The sequence below is a fragment of the Lutra lutra genome, chromosome 11, assembly GCF_902655055.1.
Source record: "Lutra lutra chromosome 11, mLutLut1.2, whole genome shotgun sequence".
Lineage (NCBI taxonomy): Eukaryota > Metazoa > Chordata > Mammalia > Carnivora > Mustelidae > Lutra > Lutra lutra.
The window spans coordinates 17,483,083-17,501,991 of NC_062288.1; the positions used below are offsets into that span (position 1 = coordinate 17,483,083).

At 37.6% G+C, this 18,909-nt stretch overlaps 1 protein-coding gene across 4 annotated transcripts in view; it reads right to left on the minus strand.

Moving 5' to 3' along the window:
- Nucleotides 1–16,384, minus strand: part of LOC125080366 (B-cell receptor-associated protein 29) — a 49,432-nt gene extending 33,048 nt beyond the window's left edge. The window contains exons 1-6 of one of the 4 annotated variants that reach the window (XM_047694103.1): nucleotides 16,255–16,384; nucleotides 15,684–15,790; nucleotides 11,415–11,515; nucleotides 6,547–6,697; nucleotides 5,175–5,310; nucleotides 43–151 (exon numbers count right to left, since the gene is read on the minus strand). In XM_047694103.1, coding sequence (XP_047550059.1) covers nucleotides 43–151; nucleotides 5,175–5,310; nucleotides 6,547–6,697; nucleotides 11,415–11,515; nucleotides 15,684–15,775 — 589 coding nt within the window. In that variant the 5' untranslated portion in view covers nucleotides 15,776–15,790; nucleotides 16,255–16,384. The other 3 variants (XM_047694104.1, XM_047694105.1, XM_047694106.1) reach the window with 3 other exon arrangements.
- Between the last annotated feature and the right edge of the window lie 2,525 nt (nucleotides 16,385–18,909).

Sequence of the window (18,909 nt, forward strand, 5' to 3'; positions counted from 1 at the left end):
TCATGCTACACTTTCTACTTCTGCACATGCACACAAAGTTACCATCTGAAGTCTTCTTTAATTCGGTTTTCAGTTTTTCCTGGTCTTCTACTAGTTTTTTATTTTCGGCTTCCAAAATGTGTTCCTCTTCCTTGGCATTGCTTTTCAAGAGCTATCCGAAAAGAGAGTTATAGAAAGAAGTAAGCTTAGACTGCAACAACCACATACTGCTTCAGGAAGTAGGCTGAATAACATATTTAAAATTATTGGTCTTTATTTGATTCTTTATCTTTTTAGTATTCTATAATTTTCTACAATGTACTTTTGCTGGTAGAAACTTGATATTTGGCAAACAAAAAGATTTCTTCTTAGTAAGGCTGAAATCTCTGAAATGAAAATTAGAGTTTCTGGTTGGGCTATAATTAAAATTAGGTTTTCAAAAAGTATTTAGGTAAGTAATGTGAATGTCTCCTCCTCCGTTAAATGTGTGATATAAATCTAAGGAAAAAAACAGTTGTGAGGATGGTATTAATTGGTAAACCATTATGTTCCAATTACAGAGCTGTCTACTCAGACTATTTTTATGCAGACCAATCTGTAAAAAAGGAATATAAGTCAGGGTGGGGATGGGTAAGTGTATAATGATAGGGCTATCTCTATGCTTGGAATATTCTACCTAATTCTGAATAGTCATTGAATAGTCCCCAAATTAATCTTATTCAGCTAATCTTTTACAATGTTTTTTATATTCTAAAATCTATGTGGGCTTTTTGTTGTTGTTGTTAAAGATTTTATTTATTTTAGAGAGAACAAAACAATCATAGAGGAAGAGGGATCACAGAGGCAGAGAGAGAAGCAGATTCGATGCTGAGAGGACAGCTGGATGTGGAACTCAATCCCAGGACTGTGAGAACATGACCAGACCCAAAGGCAGATTCTTAACTGACTGAGCTCCACTAGGTGCCCCTCAGTGTGGGCTTTTAAAATGTGTTTTGTATGCTGGTAGATCATCATCTTTTTTTAAGACTTTATTTTCCAGAGAGAGAGAGAGCACATGCAGGAAGAACGGCAGGCAGAGGGAGAAGCAGGCTCCCTGCTGAGCAAGGAGCCTAACACAGGACTTGACCCCCAGGATCCTGGGATCATGACCTGAGCCAAAGGCAGACACTTAACTGACTGAGCCACCCAGGCGTCCCTGTAGATCATCTTTTCTGGGCAAAAAAAATTAAGATCAGAATAGTAAAATATTTGACTAAAATAAAAATACCATGGAGTAAAAATTTCATAATCTGTAGGCCTAAAAGGAAACTAGCATTGTTAACAGAATTAAGAAACTTACTTAATCTTAGAGAAGTTTTAAGATATTTAAGTAACCACGAAAGGCAAATTAAACTAATGTTTGAAAAAAAATATGTATACACTGACAGGGGTTATTTGAGTAAATAATGTGGAAGCAACCTGATAGTGACGGCTTCTATAGTCAAATAAAAAACAGCTCAGGACAATTTTGAACAAAGTGACAGAAAAGAATTTCTACTGCCGGGTGATTCCTTTTCTAATGTAAGCTGGTATATCCAATAAACAAAACTCACAAATTTCTACTGAGCATGGGCTACATGTAAATATATTACAATTTTTATAATTAGGTGATATAAGGGAAAAAAAATATAAGAGAAACATGGTCTCTGCTCTCATGTAACTCTAGTGGAAAGGGGGACACAAGAGCATAAAAACTGTAGTATAAGATCAAATACAGTACTATCTTCTATCTTGTTATAATACAGTTTAGGCAGCTTAGGAGGAGGAATTAAAGCTCTCATGAATATATGACCGCAAAGAATTTTTTTAGGAGACAAACACTAAAATACATCCTTAAGCTTAAGAAACCTCTTATCTTCAAAATTAAAAAAAAAGAGCAGAAAGAAAAAAGTTTTTTTTCCCATTAACTCTATAAATTTGTTGCCCACTTCAAGTTCAAAATAATCCAGCTGTTACTTCACTGAATTCAGTTCACACAGTCTCCAGTGATTACCCAAATTGGAAGAGAACCACTGAGTTGCAGGAATGTTTATTCTGACTGCTTGAATTACTATGCCATTGACTTGGAAAAGTTGGATTTGTGTTGGGTCTTGTAAATAACCTTTCATTATTGCACCTGCAAACTTGTCCAGATTTATTATGTGTGACTTGATGCTGGAGAAAGACCAAGAGCCCTGGAACTGAAATTCAATAGCTAGCTACTAGCTACAATAATGCATGTGTTCCCTGTTCCACCCACCTTATACCATAGTGGCGAGCGGCCGGGAAAAAAAAACAAAACAAAACTGGTAAGAAGCAAAGCTCCATCACTGTTGTTATTTTAAAGCAGTTGAATTAAAAGTTGATTGGTCTTCCATAATTATTCATTAATTGAGTATCCGAACAGCCAGGGGTCTCAGGCAGCATCTACAAGTCATTTTGTAAGATAGCATACAAAGGGCACCAAAAAATGTGGTTAAGAGAATGGATTCTAGAGCCAGGCTGCTTGAATTCAAATCTTAGTTCTGTCATTAATTAGTTGAATGGTTCTGTGCAAGTCACTTAACCTTCCTGTGCTTCCATTTCCTCATATATAAAAACAGATAATAACAGTACCAACCTCATGGGGTTGTTGCAAGAATTAAGAGTTAATACCTTACCGTGAAGGATTTGAAGCAGTACCTGGCATAGTGTTAGCTATTATTTATAACCTTGGACCTGAGAACATATGAGGTGACTTGCCCTAGATCACAATGCTAATCACTTTATTATTAGAGTTAGGACTAAGTCTCTTGGATCTCACAGTAAAAGTGCTTTCCATTAGGTAAGGTGTCTCTGATAGAGAATAAAGAGTTATTTCCATAGCTAATATTTCAAAATCTACATGAAATATCTCAAAACAGAAGTGATCTTTGATATTCTGACCTCTGGCTTTTCTTGGTCAGTTAGTACACTTTGGGCACTGATAGTATTAATGTTCAGCTCATGATCTTTCTCCTTACTGTGTGCTAGCTTTAGCTCAGCATATCTATGGGTCTCTGATGATCTGGGGCCAATGACTGGGACCTTCCAATATAGGAAGCAGAGAATCAGGACAGCATGGAATCAAAGGGGAAGAATAAAACAAACAAACAAAAAAAAGAGAGAGAGAGAGAGAGAGAGAAATTGTGGAGGAATCAAAGAATCAGTAGTCATGAAATAAATTTCCTTGCAAGGGTAACTTGTTGTGAAAACAATACTAAAAGAAAAGTGCCAAAATTGTTCTGAGGAAGGTGCTTTTTTTGAAGGACAAGATGAATTTAGATATGTTAATTATGGTATATTTGAAAAAAATAATAGTACCAGAAGTTTACAAAAATACTTTCCATTTTCTTAAAGCTGATGAGTAAAAGGAAAACAACTAAAGAATAAGAGGAAAAATCAGTGTTCTGTTAGTAATTAAAACTCATTACTCTAACATGATAGGCATAATTTTAAATCAAGATAGGTACACAATAAGCTTACAAATACAAGGCTGGGTGCTTTTGGGTTTAGCCATCATGTATTAATCAAAGCTTTAAGGGTTTTGTTTTTACTTTCACCATTTTGAAATAAGATGAAAGGACAGAAATGAAACAAGTAATAATTGAGGTACAAAATGAGGCTGATTTTGCTTTTTTTTTTTTTTTTGCAAAAAAGCAGAAATGACTTTTGAATACAGAAACACCAGGAGCTATATTTACGACAAAAGGAAATTTATACGACATCTATAGATCAATGTCTTTTCAAAACAAAACAAAATGAAGTAAAAAATAGAGTGGTTCTTTATTTTACAATACCCCAAAGAAACATTTTTGAATGCTGTTTTATATGAAAAAAGGTATTGCTTTACTTTTTTGCTGTAGGGGAAATAAGGAAGACATCATTGTAAATAAAACATGGGTTCTGAATAGGTGACCATTATACCATAGCATCAAACACAATTTTTTGTGCAATGAGGTTTGCCTTATTTAATAGGTTTCTGGAAAGACTTCTATTTTATTATGTATTGGCTAATTCATTTCTATAAGAGGCTAGGCTTTAAGACTAAGGTATCTTAGGGATGCCTGGGTGGCTCAGTTGGTTGGACGACTGCCTTCGGCTCAGGTCATGATCCCGGGGTCCCGGGATCGAGTCCCACATCGGGCTCCCAGCTCCATGGGGAGTCTGCTTCTCCCTCTGACCTTCTCCTCGCTCATGCTCTCTCTCACTGTCTCTCTCTCAAATAAATAAATAAAATCTTTAAAAAAAAAAAAAAGACTAAGGTATTTTAATTCTCTATTAAACACAATACTTTTTATATAAATATAATGTGGAATAATACATAATTGACTATTTGCATTTCATTAATTTATAATAGGAAAATCATTTTATTGTACTATTTTAGGAATGCTTTTAAGAAAATGTATTTCACTTCTGAATGGTTCCAGTGACACTTTGTTTTAAGAAGTAGAATTAGCAAAACTTATGGGGCTTAACATGAACACCACACACTCAAGCTCTGACATCTTATCCCTAAATTTTACACTTAAGAAGAAAATAAAATAATTCTGTAGCTATCATTTTCTCACTTGTTCTTTTTATTTAATAGAGAAAACATCAGTTCCTAATACTCACTATGCCTGATTGGCAGGGGAATTACAGCATAGGGTTCTCAAGGAAGGACTATCAGCAACTCAGCCAAATTAAAGACTTTAAATATAATGTGCAGTCATCAGTCTAGGATTAACTACTTTCTACTGCTCCCTACATAAACATTTAAAAGAAAACAAAAAAAATTTAAAAATCAGGCTTAAAAATTATTTAAAAAATAATTTGACTAAAAAGAAAATGGAAATATAGAGCCTAAAAAGGTTTGCTTTAGTTATAAAGTAAAATTAATGGTAATGAAGGAATTAAAATCCATATTCCCAGAATACTGTTTTTTCTTTTAATCATAGGAAATAGGTTCAATGGCATTCTACTACCGAGGGAAACGGAGAACAAACTAATCTAAAGAAGAATGAGACACTCTGAAACAATCATTTCATAGAACAATATTGTTACTTATGGTCACTTTTTGCTTACAAATTACAAAAATACTCTTTTTGGTACTGAAAAATAATACGCCTTGGGAAAACTAACATTTACACACATTTTTGAAAAGCAAATTTAAATACCTGTTTTAGTCTTTCATTCTCTTCCATGAATTTTTTGGCCGCCTCATTAGTATTTTCTGCTTGAGTTTTAAGTACTCCTTTGTTTGATAGTTCTTTCGCCAGCTGAGTAATAAGGATAACCAGACGTCTCAACACTCTAAACAAACAAAAGCATCGGAGTACTGTATAAGTAACTATCATTAGAAGCTCAGATTTAAGATAAACAGTCACTGTCAAATGATTCCCTTTTAGGTATGGGTAAGGTGGAGGAAGATAATGTTTAGGGAGGACATGTATACATATATTCTTCCTTTCTTTCTTTTTTCTTTTCTTTCTTTCATTCTTTCTTTTTCTCTCTTTCTCTTTTTTCCTTTTTTTTTTTTTTTTTAAGTCTTTCTGTCAAAACAAGCCTGTATCTCGTTCCTTTGGAATCTTTGTTATAAGACTAGCACTTGGAAGATAGGTTCAGCAGTACTTGTTAATTTAATCATCCTTTTCCTACAGGTGTTTGGCCAGGAGGAGAAGAAACAGAATTTTAGACAGTGTGGCAGGGCCAGTAAGAGCGTTCGTTTTGTTCATTTTATTTTTTTCCCCCTTACCACTTTAATATTTGCTATTTAAAGAGCATTGTATGAGGCTGGCCAAGCCTAAAAATTGCTCATTCACATCAGTTTATGGGTAACTTCCATTGTTAGAAATTAGTATCCTCAAATATTCATTCAACAGGTATTTCCTTGGCTAAGTGTTCGGAATTGCTAAGTGTTAAGCACATGCTGGGTACTGGAGACACAGCAGGAAGTAAGACAAAGTCCTTCAAGGAGCTTAGGTTCTAGTTGGGGAAGAAAGAGTTAAAACAGTATTTAATTGCAAACATGAATGATACTCAGAAAAATATACATATACAGATACATTCCACAGAAGCACGCTTTGGAGGGAGTGAGGGTCATAAACAAATTCTCTGTGAAAGGGTCTGAAGGATGAATAGAAAGGTAGCCAGGGAAAGAGGGTAGTGTTCTGGTAGAGGTTAAAGTGGGTGTGAAGAATCTGAAGTAGGAAGGAGTCAGGTAAACAATAGCGAGCCAATAAATATTTGTTGCAAGAACGAATGTGTGAACAGTTGAAGCTCAGTGTGGGTCGAATGTGGTGTGAATGTCTGAGAACAGTGAGCGACAAGGCTCCAGAGAGAAGCAGGGGCCAGATCATGCAGGGCCTTATGGACCCAGCAAACCTACAAGCTGTAATGACTATTATTTGGGTATTTCATCTGCATCCTTTTGTGAAGATGTCAGTATACTAAACAGCACAGAAAAAAAAAAATGTATGGTATAGGTAGGAAAAATGAGGAAGGGAAACACAAATCATGTTTTAAAAGTGTGCTTTTTAAAAAACTTACAGCCAAAAAAATAATGAGAATCCAGAAATGTAAAGATTTCTTTGAGACCTAAAAAGTTTCATCTGTGCATGTTCATAGGCCCCAGGTCTGCTGGTTAAGCCTTTCTCAATGGCAGGTGATGAGGAATATTTCCTTACTTCTCTCACAGCATCTATTAGAGAAAAAGAGAAAACATTACTTTAGGCTTTTAATAATATAAAATTATTATTAAAATGGAAAGCAGTTTCAGAACAACTGAATGGACTTTTAAATAATAGACTTTTGGTATGGGCCCTCTTTTTGTCTTTTCCTCTACTATCCCTGGGAGGGCACCGTACTCAAAAGAGATGCTCTGTAAATGGATGTTAGTGGGAATTTTAACTGGAAGAGGATTTTTTAAAAACTCTTTATCTAGGACTTATTATCACTGTACTGTCTCTCATCTCTAGCTACACTGCAAACTTATCTTTGACTCTTTCTATCCCTAATAGGTTGAGTAAAATCCAACCTACTGACAGTAGCATATAGGTCATCTCCCATTCCCATCAATTCTAAGAGGTTATCTATTTTCCTGACTCTACTAGCATTTTATTATATTATTCCTTCAATACTATCAAATTGTTATGGTAATTATTAAAATAATATTAAGTTATTTAAGGTAATAATATTAAAGGAACATTATTATTAAAATGCTATTGATAATTCATACTAGTAATACTAATCTAACTTTACTGAGATTTTAGAAATATTGGGTTACACTGAGATTTCCACTGGCATAGGTTAAAATGGAATTTGGCCTATGGGGGCATATGCTCCCCCAATGGGCACATGGATGGCATCTGCTACTGGAAACATTCAGAGAGCTGCACTTCTGATGCAGTCAGTTCTATTAAGTCTCAGAGGTACAGGGGATCTATTTCTTTCTAATGGAAAACAGATTTCCGCTTATTCATATCCATATTTAGTGCATTCTTAAGTCACTGGATCTTGTAGGTCCTAGGTAACTTATCTGCCCCTTAGGTGTCTCAAAACCAGGGGCAAACAAGTCAGACTGCTTCTTTCATGTTGCCGTCAGCACACTTAGAGAAGAGTTACTGCTACAGGAAAGAGATTCCAGTTGGAAACTGAGGCCGGTTAAACTATTTTTTTAGTTTTTAAAGATTTTATTTATTTACGTGAGAGAGCGAGCACGTAAGAGAGAGCACGAAAGGGGGAAGGGCAGAGAGAAAGGGAGAAGCAGACTCCCCGCTGAGCAGGGAGCCCAACTGGAGACTCAAGTTCAGGACCCTGAGATCATGAGCTGAGCTGAAGGCAGACGCCCAACTGACTGAGCCACCGAGCTGTCCCTATTTAATTATTTTTAATAGCAGCTTTGTTGAGTTATAACTCACGTATCTTAAAGCTTATCCCTTTAAAGCATATAATTCAGTGGTTTTGAGTATATTCACAAAGTTGTGTGAACAACACCACTGATTTTTGAATATTTTCATCAACCCCCTCAAAACCCCATTCCCATTCTGCCCCTCCCCTATCTCTTAGTAACTGCCAATCTACTTTCTTTCTCCATGGATTTGCCTATTCTGGACATCCTATACAAAAGCAATCATTAACTTGTGTATTTTGTGCATCTGGCTTCCTTCACTTAGCATGTTTTCAAAGTTCATCTGTGTTGTACCACATAGCAGTATGCCATTATTTTTTTTGGCTGAATAACATTCCATTGTGCAGATATACTGCATTTGGTTTATCCATTCGTCACTTGAAGACATTTGGACTGTTTCTACTTTTTGGCTATTATGACTAATGCTGCTATGAACATTTTTTCTCTGTGGTGTATGTTACCAGTCTTATATCTGGTTTAATTTTTTTTTTTTTTTTTTTTTTTTTTTGCAATTAGAGAGTTTGGTTTTTTCTAGCTTCATAAATTCTGGAACAGTTTAAGCAGCATGAGTAATGTCTATTTTTTCAAAGTGGTAGAATTTCTTGCAAAGCTATCTGGTTTTATTCTTTTCTGATGGGAGTAGCTTTTTTTTTTTTAAATAACTTTCTGTAATTCTGTGGAAAATTGGTCTGTTTAAATTTTCTCTATCTACTAGAGTTCATCTGATAAGTTATGTTTCTCTACAAAATTATCCATTTCAGGGCGCCTGGGTGGCTCAGTGGGTTAAGCCTCTGCCTTCGGCTCAGGTCATGATCTCAGGGTCCTGGGATCGAGGCCCACATTGGGCTCTATGCTCAGCGGGGAGCCTGCTTCCCTGCTCTCTCTGCCTGCCTCTCTGCCTACTTGTGATCTCTCTCTCTGTCAAATAAATAAATAAAATCTTAAAAAAAAATCCATTTCATGTAGGTATTCACATTTATTTGCATAGAGATATATGAAATAGTCTTTTTTAAAAAAAGATTTTATTTACTTATTTGAGAGAGATAAAGCATGTGCATGAAGAGGTGGAAGAGCAGAGGGAGAAGCAGACATGGGGCTTGAACCCAGGACTCTGAGATCCTGACCTGAGTTGAAGTAAAGCTTAACTGACTGAGCCTCCCAGGTACTCCAGTCTTTTAAATTATCTTTAAAAAATTTTTTTGAACTTAATGTCCATTTTCTCTTTTACATTTCTCAGACTGCCACGATAATATAGTAAGAGCATATGAAACAACTAAAAAAAACTATGAAACAACTAAAAAAAAAAAAACCAAACACAATAGTATTTATGAGTTATTCTAAACAGGCCAGGTAAACTACATAGTAATATGAAGGATCCTTATGCTTATTATTCAGCTTCTTTGGCTTTTAAATAAAAATAATATTCCTAGATTCATTATGCAGAAATGCTGAAGATTAACCAATAACATCAAAGAAGTTTATTGGGGCGCCTGGGTGGCTCAGTGGGTTAAAGCCTCTGCCTTCAGCTCAGGTCATGATCTCAGGGTCCTAGGATTGAGCCCCATGTCGGGCTCTCTGCTCAGCGGGGAGCCTGCTTCCTTTCCTCTCTCCCTGACTGCCTTTCTGCCTACCTGTGATCTCTGTCAAATGAATAAATATTAAAAAAAAAAAAGAAGTTTATAAAGATAAATGGATATAAAAAAACAACTAGGGAATAAAATCACCTGTTTGAAAGCAAGAAAACTATGTCTGAAAAATGAAAAATGATACAGGGGCAACCAACCATACACGCAGGGTATGATACGTGGTCAATTTTCTAGAAACCACATGGGGACAGCTTTTTTTTTTGCTTTTTTTTGCTTTTTTTCTTGGGTCACTCGTGGAATCTTTCAAATTCCTGGGATGCATTTCTGCTGATACTAAACATATTCCTGGGTTTCCTGCTTCTTTCCGCCTATTCCCACCCCTTTAAACACACATACACACATACTTTCAGTTAGTACTGGCTCCAGAAACACGAACATCTTGTAATGATCATGTTATTAGAGAAAAAACCAACATGAAAAATGAAATAAATTTCAAAGTAAAATAAAAAGGAAACTTGAGTAATCTACTGGTTTTCCATAATTTACACCATTGTCATTCTGGTGCACAAGAACACTGGACTGTGTATTTTACATTCACTACTGCATTTAAACCTTTGAATACCTCAGTGCAGCAGGTGTGATTACCCTATTCTGAGATGGAAACACTGAGGCTTACAGCATAGATCCCTATCTGGCTGCCTTTACCATCCAAGGTCAAAGGTCCTGTATTAATCATCCATGATGTCGCTATTGTCTGAGAATTAATTACCCACTCTGCCCATGGATGTAGTTTCTAGCTAGAGGTCATGGTTCTGCTTTGTGACTCCTACCCCTGGCCATAGCTTACCAAACAAAGGTTGGATACATAGTACTAGCTGGTTCATTTATTTTCCTTATAATTGGAATCGATATTCAGAAATGGCTACTAATCCTTGTATATGGCCAGAGTGATGACATTTTTCAGCTATATGGTGCCCACAGCTATATGGGATAAGGATGAATGAAGACCCATGGAGTAATGCAGGGACGTGAAAAGGACACAGTTTTCAGTTTCAGTTTCTAGGACAAGTCTCTTCCTGGAATTTGGCTTTCTTCCTTCCCTGAGCTGTTCTAAAACAACTCTATTTTATTATTAGTTCCCCTTTCTTGCTAAGTGAGCTCCAGTTGGTTTCTGATATATGTAACCAAAAAAACCTTGTACTCCAGTTTTCCTTCTTTTTATGGATATGTGGCAGTTTTCAGTCAAACTTCTTGTGATAATTTTAGAGTTAAAAGATCACAATACTACAGGTGCACCTGGCTAGCTCAGTCGGTAGAGTGTGCAAATCTTCCACTAGGGTCATGAGTCAGAGCCCCACGTTGTGTGTAGCGACAACTCAAAAAAAAAAAAAAAATCACAATACTAGAGTCAGAAGGAGCTGCAGAAGTGATTGCCTTTTCTCTCTCTGCGTGCAAATGGATAAACCAAGATCAGAGAGATGAAATGCCATTCCAAAAGGCATTTAGTTAGCTGGTGGCAGAGTTGGTACCCATTTTTCTTATTGTCCTTTAGTTGTTTAGTGTTATTTCTTACAAAGCTGGAGATTTACTTGATAACAAGAGCATACCCTGAGACAAATACTGACATTTTAAAATGAGGCATGAACCCATTCACACATCCTGACACAATCGCCTACTCATACCTCCTCGTACCAGTTGTTCCCAGTTTTAGAAAAAGAAATTCATTTCAGAGGCTGGTGGTATGGAATATAGGAAACATTTGCTCATAAAACGGTGGTAGATGTGGTGGTTATCCCAGGATGAGTCCTGTATAACCTACTTTACATCAATAGCAACATCAACCTAATTGAAAACCCCATGAATTCATTAATTAAAAAAGCCTCTAGAGTTAAGCCTAATCAAAAGAGGAATCCAGTACTTACCTAGAAACAGAACAATCAATAGGACTATAATAGTAAGGAAAGCCTTGTTCCAGAAAGTTGCAATTTTACCCCAGACAGTAAATGAAAAAATTTTCTGCCATCTGTAAAGCAATACAATTACGTTAGGCATTAAAAAAAAAAAATCAAAAGATTTTGAAATGCTTTGCAAATATCCAATTAACATTTTGGTAACTGCATAGTAAGTGAAAAGAATTACAGAAATTTAATTTTTTATGTCATATCAGAGAAATAGCAATTTTCTGAGATGACATAAGATGTCTCATGAAATAACAACTCTTTCAAGTTGAATGATAATCTGACATTATCTTCTGTCTTGGTTTAGACATTCTACAGCAAAAAATAACTTTCAAAGTAAAGATATATGAATTCTTATAGTAATGTGTTATATCACTGATAGAAGTTATCACTTTATATCTTTTTGCTAATCTGGGTAATAACTCAGAAATAACAAAGACCTATTAGTGTAATAATCACCAACATTTCAGGAAAGGGAGTCCAACTCTGCACTATATATTTTTACATAATACACTTCTAACATCTACTCCAAGTAAAAGAATTTTTCTTTTTTACAACAAAGGAATTAAAAAATCACTGAGACATTACATATATGAGGTACAAAAATCTTAATAGGTTGACAAATTTTTATGTATGTATATACTCATGTAATTATTACCTAGATCAAGATGTGAACATAGAGGAAACGAAATGGGGAAAAAATAGTCTAGAAGGTTTAAACAGCACAAACAAAGAAACAGAGGTAAGAAAGTATGGATTACAAATGACAAAGAATGACAAAGAAATCCACTACACAACTGGAAAGGTAACAAATTTTGTACAAGGGCATTTTATTTTATTTATTTATTTGTTTTGAGAGTATGTGAACACACATGCGTGTGAACAGGGGGTGGGCAAGAGGGCAAAGCAGTCTCCACACCGAGTGTGGAGCCCAATGTGGGGTTCAATCTAAAGACCCCGAGATCCTGACCTGAGCTGAAATCCAGAGTCGGACACTTAACTGACTGAGCCACCCAGGTGTCCCAGTACAAGGGCATTTTATTTTATATATTTTATTATTTATTTATTTACGTACTCATTTCTTACAAGGGCATTTTATTTTAAAGATTGTATTTATTTATTTGACACAGAGATCACAAGCAGTCAGAGAGGCAGGCAGAGAGAGAGGAAGGGAAGCAGGCTCCCCACTGGGCAGAGAGCCAGATGTGGGGCTCAATCCCAGGACACTGGGATCATGACCTGAGTCAAAGGCCCAGGCTTTAACCCACTGAGCCACCCAGGCGCCCCTACAAGGGCATTTTAAATGAATAACAGATTCGAGGAGACATAAAAGTAATAAGCACCTAATAAAACTTCAAACACAACTCTAAAATGTTTTACTTTAAGACTACAACAAATTATTAACTAATAAGTTTGGAAAACAGCCCTAAGTAACAACTTGAAGTTGATGAGGGGAGGGAGACTGATACAGATGCCTCTAACCCCCAAGTCCAGAGACGCTATTCAAATTTTTCATTATGAAAATTTTTATATTTCTAGCAAGAGAACATAACTGGCAATACCTTCTCTATGTCCCAATGCAAATTCACATTTTAAGGGCCAGTATAAAAGGAAACACAAAAAAGACTTCCTACAGAAGAGAACTAGCAGTTTCTAGTAATACTCAATTCAAGGAGGAAATGATAATAGCTGTTATATATTCAGTCATTACAATACTATGGTTCTAACACTTTTACAAATTTTAGCTCATTTAATCACCACAATCACTATATGAGGTTGGTACTAGTATTAACTGTATTTTATAGATGAGGAAACGGGCCAGAGATGGTAAATAATTTGCCCACCGTCATACAGTAACATGCAAAGTTGGGACATACACCCAGACAGCCAGACTTGTAACTATGTGTCTTTAACCAATGGGTTATGTGAGTAATAGTCAAATTAAATAACCATTGAAGCCTTTTCTTTGACAATATGGTGATACGTATATAAAAGATTAAAAGTATATATACGAGTAGTATACTTGGAGTATAATTTCCTTACACACAATAAGGACAAATTATAAATGAATTGTTTTCGTTTCTGTATATACATAAACATACACATTTTTTTTTTAAAGATTTTATTTATTTATTTGACAGAGAGAAATCACAAGTAGGCAGAGAGGCAGGCAGAGAGAGAGGAGGAAGCAGGCTCCCTGCTGAGCAGAAAGCCCGATGTGGGGCTCGATCCCAGGACCTGGGATCATGACCTGAGCCGAAGGCAGCGGCTTAACCCACTGAGCCACCCAGGCGCCCCAAACATACACATTTTTTTATATAGATATATATATACACACACATTTTCTTACGTATATTTGTACATGAGCCTATATATAATTTGTGTATTTACATACGTATCTATCAAAGAGCTACTTGTATAGGAAAAAAATTATATTTGGCAGGAAGAAAAAGATCCATAATCTATGGACCATTTTCATGCAGAAAATATTGACTACACACACACACACACACACACACACACACACACACACACACACGTGTGTGTGTGTATATGTTTGCAAATTCTTAGGCCTTATTTATAAATCAGATGTTTATAAATAACATCATTCCTTTTCCTGAATACAGGACTCTCTTGTTGGAACTACTACCAAAAAGCTAACAGGGCATTACAGAGATTTGAAACAAACAAACAGGATAAGCAGCAGCGTAGAAAAAGCACAAGGCTGAAAGACAGATTCTTGTCTGGAGTCTGCCATGATCAGCTAGATGACCTTAGACTACTCAGACTACTGAATGAGTGGGTTGGAAAAAAATGATGTCTAATGCTCCTTCTTACCGCATGATTCAATTTTTTTTCTTTAGTAAGGAAGAAAGAAGTGATGGCATAGCTGATAGACAAGGACAGAAGTGAGTAGCAATGCAGGTAGGTAAGAAACAAGTTAAGAGGGACGCCTGGGTGGCTCAGTTGGTTGGTTAAGCAGCTGCCTTCGGCTCAGGTCATGATCCCAGCGTCCTGGGATCGAGTCCCACATCAGGCTCCTTGCTCATCCGGGAGCCTGCTTCTCCCTCTGCCTCTGCCTGCCATTCTGTCTGCCCGTGCTTGCTCTCTCTCCCTCTCTTTCTCTGACAAATAAATAAATAAAATCTTTTAAAAAAAAAAAAAAAAAGAAGCAATTTAAGAGGTGTAAAGACCACATGGACCCTGAGCCAAAGTAAAAACTTTCATAAATCTTTCCAGTCATGCGATCTCACTGAATTTATCTCTATGATCTCATTTATGAAAGGTTTTCTTTTATGTCATGAGCATGAACAAAGGTGTTGCAACATTTTTATTAAAAGTGCATTTCACCATTCATATTATCAACTTTCTGGATCTAAAACTAACTCCCCAGATGGTAGCTACACTTGTGTTGAGTATGGCATAACCACAGAGAAGTTGAATCACTAGGTTGTACACCTGAAACTAATGCTACATTGTGTGTCCACTACACTAATTGCCAGCCCCCACAGCCCTCAAACCAAGCCATATGAGGATTATTATAGGGGCAAAGTGAGCCAAGGCTTCAATTTAAATGCTCAGTACTGTACTTAAAGACCTTTGAAGGTCTTTACTAAGGAATTAACGCCAATGTATGGTTGTGGTACTTTCCATATTCAGCACTTTCAGTACATATTAATTCTGTGTATGGAAAAAAGTAGTAAAATTGCCAGTAAACATTAATGAAACTATCTTTGGGTTACATAAGAACACTAAGAATCATTTACTGGTTTAACTTCTACATTGTTCCACTCCCTCAATGAAACATTTCTGTACCCATGCGTGCTGCTAACCTCATTTATCCATTTCCCTTTTTTTAGTTCACTGTTCCAATTAAGGGCAATAAACAAGGTTAAGTTTGATGACGACATGTATTATAAGTACAACCAACGCTTTATCATATTTGTAATCAACAGAACCAAAAGGGCGGTCCTTTTCCTTTTAGAAGTGAGGGAAACGGCTAATGCGTTTGTACACACAATAAAATGTTTTATATAAAGTGATTTCTTTAATATTATTAGACAGTTCCTAAAGTTGGTGAGTTTAAACAGCACTTTTTAAATAATCAGCATTCAAAACTTTTTAATCTTAAGAAAACTTTTTCCGTATCACACTAAACAGTATAAGGAGCTAATCATGCTTCCTGTGCTTACTGAAACGTATACTTATTGTAAAGATTTGGAGGTTTCCTACCTCTGAGGAGGAATAAAAGGCAGGCAGAAGATTAAAAGAAGTCCTATTTCAGCATAAAGAAAGGTTGCAACTGCCACCCACTGGAGTGTCATTTTTTCTCTTCACACCTAAATAGAGAAAAGCTTAAGTTTACTTTGCCACCTTTCAAAGACCCACTTGGTTAAGGGCCCTGGGGCGCAATGTTTTCGTCCAGGGGACTGACGGGGGTCGGACCTTCCTCTCACCCGAGGTACCCGGCCTGAACTCCCGGCGGGAGGGCCGGGGCGGCGGTCAAGGGTGGGCCGGGAGGCCCGCGTCTCCACCTCCGGAGCGAGCCCTGCGGAACCGCCGAGGCGGCCTGCGCTGCACCGAGGACGTGCTTGCCGGCCCCCCCAACCGCCGCGAAGGAGCCTAACGCTACCTTCCGCTAACGCCCGCGCCCAGGGGCCCTCCCACTCCGCGAACGCGCCGCGGGCTGGGCCAGCTCCCGAGCTTCCACCGCGGAGGGAGAGGCGCGACCCCGCCGCCCCGCGCGGCCTGGCGCTCATCCCCGCCCGGGGCCCGCCGCTCCCGGGAACCCGTCCGGCCTTACCCCGCCTGCGGCCGGCCTGGCTCCCCGCGCTGCTCCGCGCAAACCGACGCGCGGGACGTCAGACGCCGCGGCGGGGCGAGGGGGGCGGGGAGGGGAGCGGTGTGTGTGTCGGGGGTGGTTGGAGGAGAGCGCCCCATCCCCCTTCCCGCCCCCGCCAGCTCCCAAACCGGAACCGCGGGGCGCTAGCCCGCCGAGGTCGCTGGCGGCGTGAGGAGGACGATTAGCGATAATTGTTTTCTAATTGATGGTGGAGTTAGAGGGTGACTCAGACTTTTCGGTCGAATGCTTGGGGTTCCCCAGTCAACTGCTTCAAGAGAGCCGACTTTAAATTTCTAATGAAGTGTGGTTTGGCGGGAGGGGCGCGGTTAACCGACGTCTTCTTGAAAGAGCTTCGTGGGGTCCATGGAGGGGCAATGGCGCCGGGGCAGGACGCGGAGTCAGCGGACCTGTTAGAATGGGGCTCTTTTCCTGTGCTTTCCTGTTCCGTCTTCCGTCCGTAGAAACAGTCGCTAGAGTTAAATGGAAGAGGCAGGGCTGCTGGTTGTGCAGCATTTTGTTCTTTTGAGAATGTGGAAAAATATGCAGCTTCAAAACATTTTTTTCCTGCTCTGTCTGCAGGCTGGGAAGAGACAAGACACTGGAGAGATGTTTGGGGACTGAGAGGGAAAACCATGTGTGTGGGTGCATTCCCTCAGTTACTATTTTCCAGGTTTTCGAATTGCGTGAATACACTTTTTAAATATTGACAAGATATCAGAAATGCAAATGACAGTATGACCCTCCTGGACAATTTGGGAATATTAAATGATGTAAATAGATAATTATAGAATATAAAAATCCATTAAGTGGGTGCTTTTTCTTATCACAAATATACTTGATCACACAGAAAAGAGAATTAAGACTAAATTTAAATTAACTATAAGGAAGGTGGGTTTTGTTTTTGTTTTTGTTTTTTAAGTCAAACGCATTTAGGACTCCATGCTCTTCTACACCAGTTCCTTTGAAAGGCTGTGCATCATCTTTATGCTGCCGTGCACACACCACTAGTATAATTCAATTCAGAGTTAATTTACCCACATAAAAATTACAAATTTTGACTATAGCTCCCTATTTGCACATATACTACTTATATCAAATGAAAAATCCAGTTATCTTTAAAAATATGTTAACTGAAAAAGTAAAGTACAGAATGTGCCTAAAAAGATACAGCAACATGGTGTTTATTTCAAAATGGATTCATTTAATACTGCCAAACAGATAGCTGTCTCCTTACACAGTTCTCATGTTGGTAGTATAGACCAGTATCTTAACTATGGAACTGTTTTATTTTTCATAACTGAGATACTTAATTCTTGCAATGGCACATTCACCAATAACAAAATTTTCTTAGTAACACTCCCAGACCATGGAACTTAAAATTATTTAAAAAAATTAAAATTATTATCAACTGCTGGAAGGCATAAAAATATAAATAAATCACTAAAAACGGGGTATGAAAATTAGGGTTGTTTTTTTTTTAAGATTTTATTTATTTATTTGACAGAGAGAGATCACAAGCAGGCAGAAAGGCAGGCAGAGAGAGAGGAGGAAGCAGGCTCCCCGCAGAGCAGAGAGCCCGATGCAGGGCTCGATCCCAGGACCCTGAGATCATAACCTGAGCCGAAGGCAGCGGCCTAACCCACTGAGCCACCCAGGCACCCCGAAAATTAGGTTTTTAAGTTAAAAATTAAATTTCTCTAAGAAATAGTTCAAATATATAATCATCTCCAGGTTGGTTACCAAAATTTTATACATAAAATTTCGGGGACTAAAACTAATTTTATTTCAGGTACAGATGTATTTACCAAGTTATCAATCTTCTAGGATCTAGAAGACTTGAAATGTAACAAACTTAATGTCATTTAAAGAGTTTCATGGATCTTAGTTTTAAATTATTGAAAACATCACACATGATTAAACGTGGTTACATACAATTTAAAATTGGGGCACCTGTGTGGCTCAGTGGGTTAAGCCTCTGCCTTCAGCTCAGGTCATGATCTCAGGGTACTGCCACATCAGGTTCTCTGTTCAGCAGGGAGCCTGCTCCCTGGCCCCCCATCCCACTTGTGATCTCTGTCAAAATCTTTTAAAAAAAATCATTTAAAACAAATACATCGAGGTTTCATTCGTGAATTAGGAAGTACCAGTTTGATTTCCCAATTTGAATTTTTAATCTAAGCCCTGAAAGTAATTCTATACAGGATTTCTTGTTCCTTTTCATTTTAAATAGAATTGGCATTTATTCTGTCACTTTGCACTTATTTTCACTCAAACATGCTTCATGTTAACTTATAAATACTATAGGACTCACTGTTAGCATTAAAATAAGTTTTATTTAAAAATGTTAAAAACACAATTCCTTTCAGAAAAAAAAATGAGGGTCTTTTTTTTTTTTTAATCCATAATAGGATTCAGAGCAATTATTTGTCAAATGTTTGGTAGGATGACCAGGATGTATGATCTACCTGACATCGTCGTCGTCGTCTTCCTTTTTTTTTTTTTTTTAAAGACTTTATTTATTTATTCATGAGAGACAGAAAGAGAGTCAGAGAGAGAAGCAGGCTCCCTACTGAGCAGAGAGCCCAACACAAGACTCCATTCAAGGACCCTGGAATC